Source organism: Papilio polytes, unplaced genomic scaffold, assembly GCF_000836215.1.
Source record: "Papilio polytes unplaced genomic scaffold, Ppol_1.0 DF823287.1, whole genome shotgun sequence".
NCBI classification, from domain to species: domain Eukaryota; kingdom Metazoa; phylum Arthropoda; class Insecta; order Lepidoptera; family Papilionidae; genus Papilio; species Papilio polytes.
Genome location: NW_013525917.1, coordinates 460 through 2,149, shown reverse-complemented (window position 1 = coordinate 2,149; position 1,690 = coordinate 460). Strand labels below are relative to the sequence as shown.

Below are 1,690 nucleotides of genomic sequence, written 5' to 3'. Positions count from 1 at the left end.
TTTTCTCAAAAGCACAACACAGATCGATTAAGAATTTCTTTATTAGTAACAGTCGCCTGGCATTTATGGAAAAAAGAGAGCAAATAAAAAATAATGGAATAAGAAAGGAATTTTATTAACAAATATGTCAGTTTTAAAGTAAATGTAACGTATAATAGAAGCAAATAACATGCTATGAGAGCGCATTTGAGTTCACATTAGGTTTGAATTATTTAAAAACATCGAGGTGGAAGAGATCTGCCGCTGAGCGTAGTACCGAGGACGCCCTCGATGCTATAGACCCCGAAGCGGATGACGATGGTCTCGAATGAACAACGGGCTTCTCGGTCTCCCAGAAACTTAGAGCGAAAGCTAATTCTGCCCAAAACGCATCCGTTTGCGACATCTAGAAATAATATTTCTTAATTAACTCTCTTACATTCTTACATGGCTTTACATTTTAAGGTTGTTTCAAATAAACACATTTTCTTTATTAAATATTGTATGAAATTTATCATTGCATTCTAGTGCATGTAACTATTTATACTTTGAACTTCCATCCACGTGCTCCTGTTACACTTGTCGTATATCTTCCTACATGCATGGATATCATAGTAATTACCTTTTGCTCAATAGCCACTTCTCTGACGTGCCACAAAAACTCAAAACCTCCCATAGCCGCTGCCATACCGCAGCCTATGCCGAGTACAACGAACACGCCGCCTACATTGTCGACGCCCAATTCCTCTGCACTTGCACCCTCTTCTCCTGCCTCCTCTGACTATAGAGTACAATCATAAAAAACAAAAATGAAGCAACCATCCAGCTGTCTGACGAGATGTTGCCAGTTATAAAAATTAATAGATTAAAAAATAGTAAAATGAACACTACTTTATTTTATGTCTGGTCCAGAATCGACCTTTAAATGTATTTTTAGGAAATCAGTTTGATACACTTGGATATTTTGTAAGATAACAAATAGTACATAATAAATCAACGTGTATTTAAACTAAGTATAGTTTTTAACAAAAGTAAAAGCTTACAACACAGGCTAGTTCCTTGGGGACTTTCCACCAACGATTTTTAAATTCAACTAATTTTCCACTTTCAGCTAATTTTAGTACTGCATTATCAACGGCTGTGCGGTATGATGAGTCTAAAACATATAGACAAAGATATATGTAAAAAGGGATAACGTGATTTTTGCTAAGTGTCTTCATTGGAAATGGTTACGTTTCTTTACGTACCAAATGGCATAGCTATGCCGTATCCTTTAGAGTCCAATGTGCTACCGATTTGCATTAGATTACAGTTCCGTTCTAACTCGTATTCAATAGCAGTTGATTCCATTAGGAAGGCATATTTCTTTTTCATTTTTATTACTCTGTCTACGCCTTCCTCGTTATTTTTAACAAATACTGAGGGTCGTGTCGATTCCATTGTTCCCCACATCTTTTGAAACGTTGACACATTTGAACGCTAAAACGGTACATTTTTCTTAAATCTTATCTTCAAATTATTTTACTGTCCATTTGTGTTCATCAGCCTGAATCTAAATTAACACAATAACACGAATCCTAAAAATTTAGTTTAACGTATTGTACCTTGAAGAATGAATACGTAGATCCACCTTGTACCGTACCATATTTAATTTTAGTTTGCATCGCTAAATCTTCAGCACTTTTTATTGAATCGTCCATAGCTGCATTGG

General features: G+C 35.6%; 1 protein-coding gene across 1 annotated transcript; it reads right to left on the bottom strand.

Moving 5' to 3' along the window:
• Nucleotides 1–25: 25 nt before the first annotated feature.
• Nucleotides 26–1,659, bottom strand: LOC106105046 (glutamate receptor ionotropic, kainate 2-like). Its single transcript, XM_013285265.1, has 5 exons — nucleotides 1,584–1,659; nucleotides 1,227–1,458; nucleotides 1,023–1,135; nucleotides 602–760; nucleotides 26–385 (listed from the first exon to the last, which is right to left on the bottom strand). Exons 1-5 carry the CDS (start codon nucleotides 1,641–1,643, stop codon nucleotides 209–211), a joined length of 741 nt encoding a protein of 246 aa, XP_013140719.1. The 5' UTR covers nucleotides 1,644–1,659; the 3' UTR covers nucleotides 26–208.
• Between the last annotated feature and the right edge of the window lie 31 nt (nucleotides 1,660–1,690).

Bases quoted from the DNA above. Each gene is read 5' to 3' on its own strand.
- LOC106105046 (XM_013285265.1), bottom strand. From the start codon at position 1,643: ATGCAAACTAAAATTAAATATGGTACGGTACAAGGTGGATCTACGTAT. The intron at 1,459-1,583 runs GTACAATACGTT...GTACCGTTTTAG, and splicing joins CTACGTATTCATTCTTCAAG to CGTTCAAATGTGTCAACGTT. The intron at 386-601 runs GTAATTACTATG...TATTATTTCTAG, and splicing joins AAGTGGCTATTGAGCAAAAG to ATGTCGCAAACGGATGCGTT.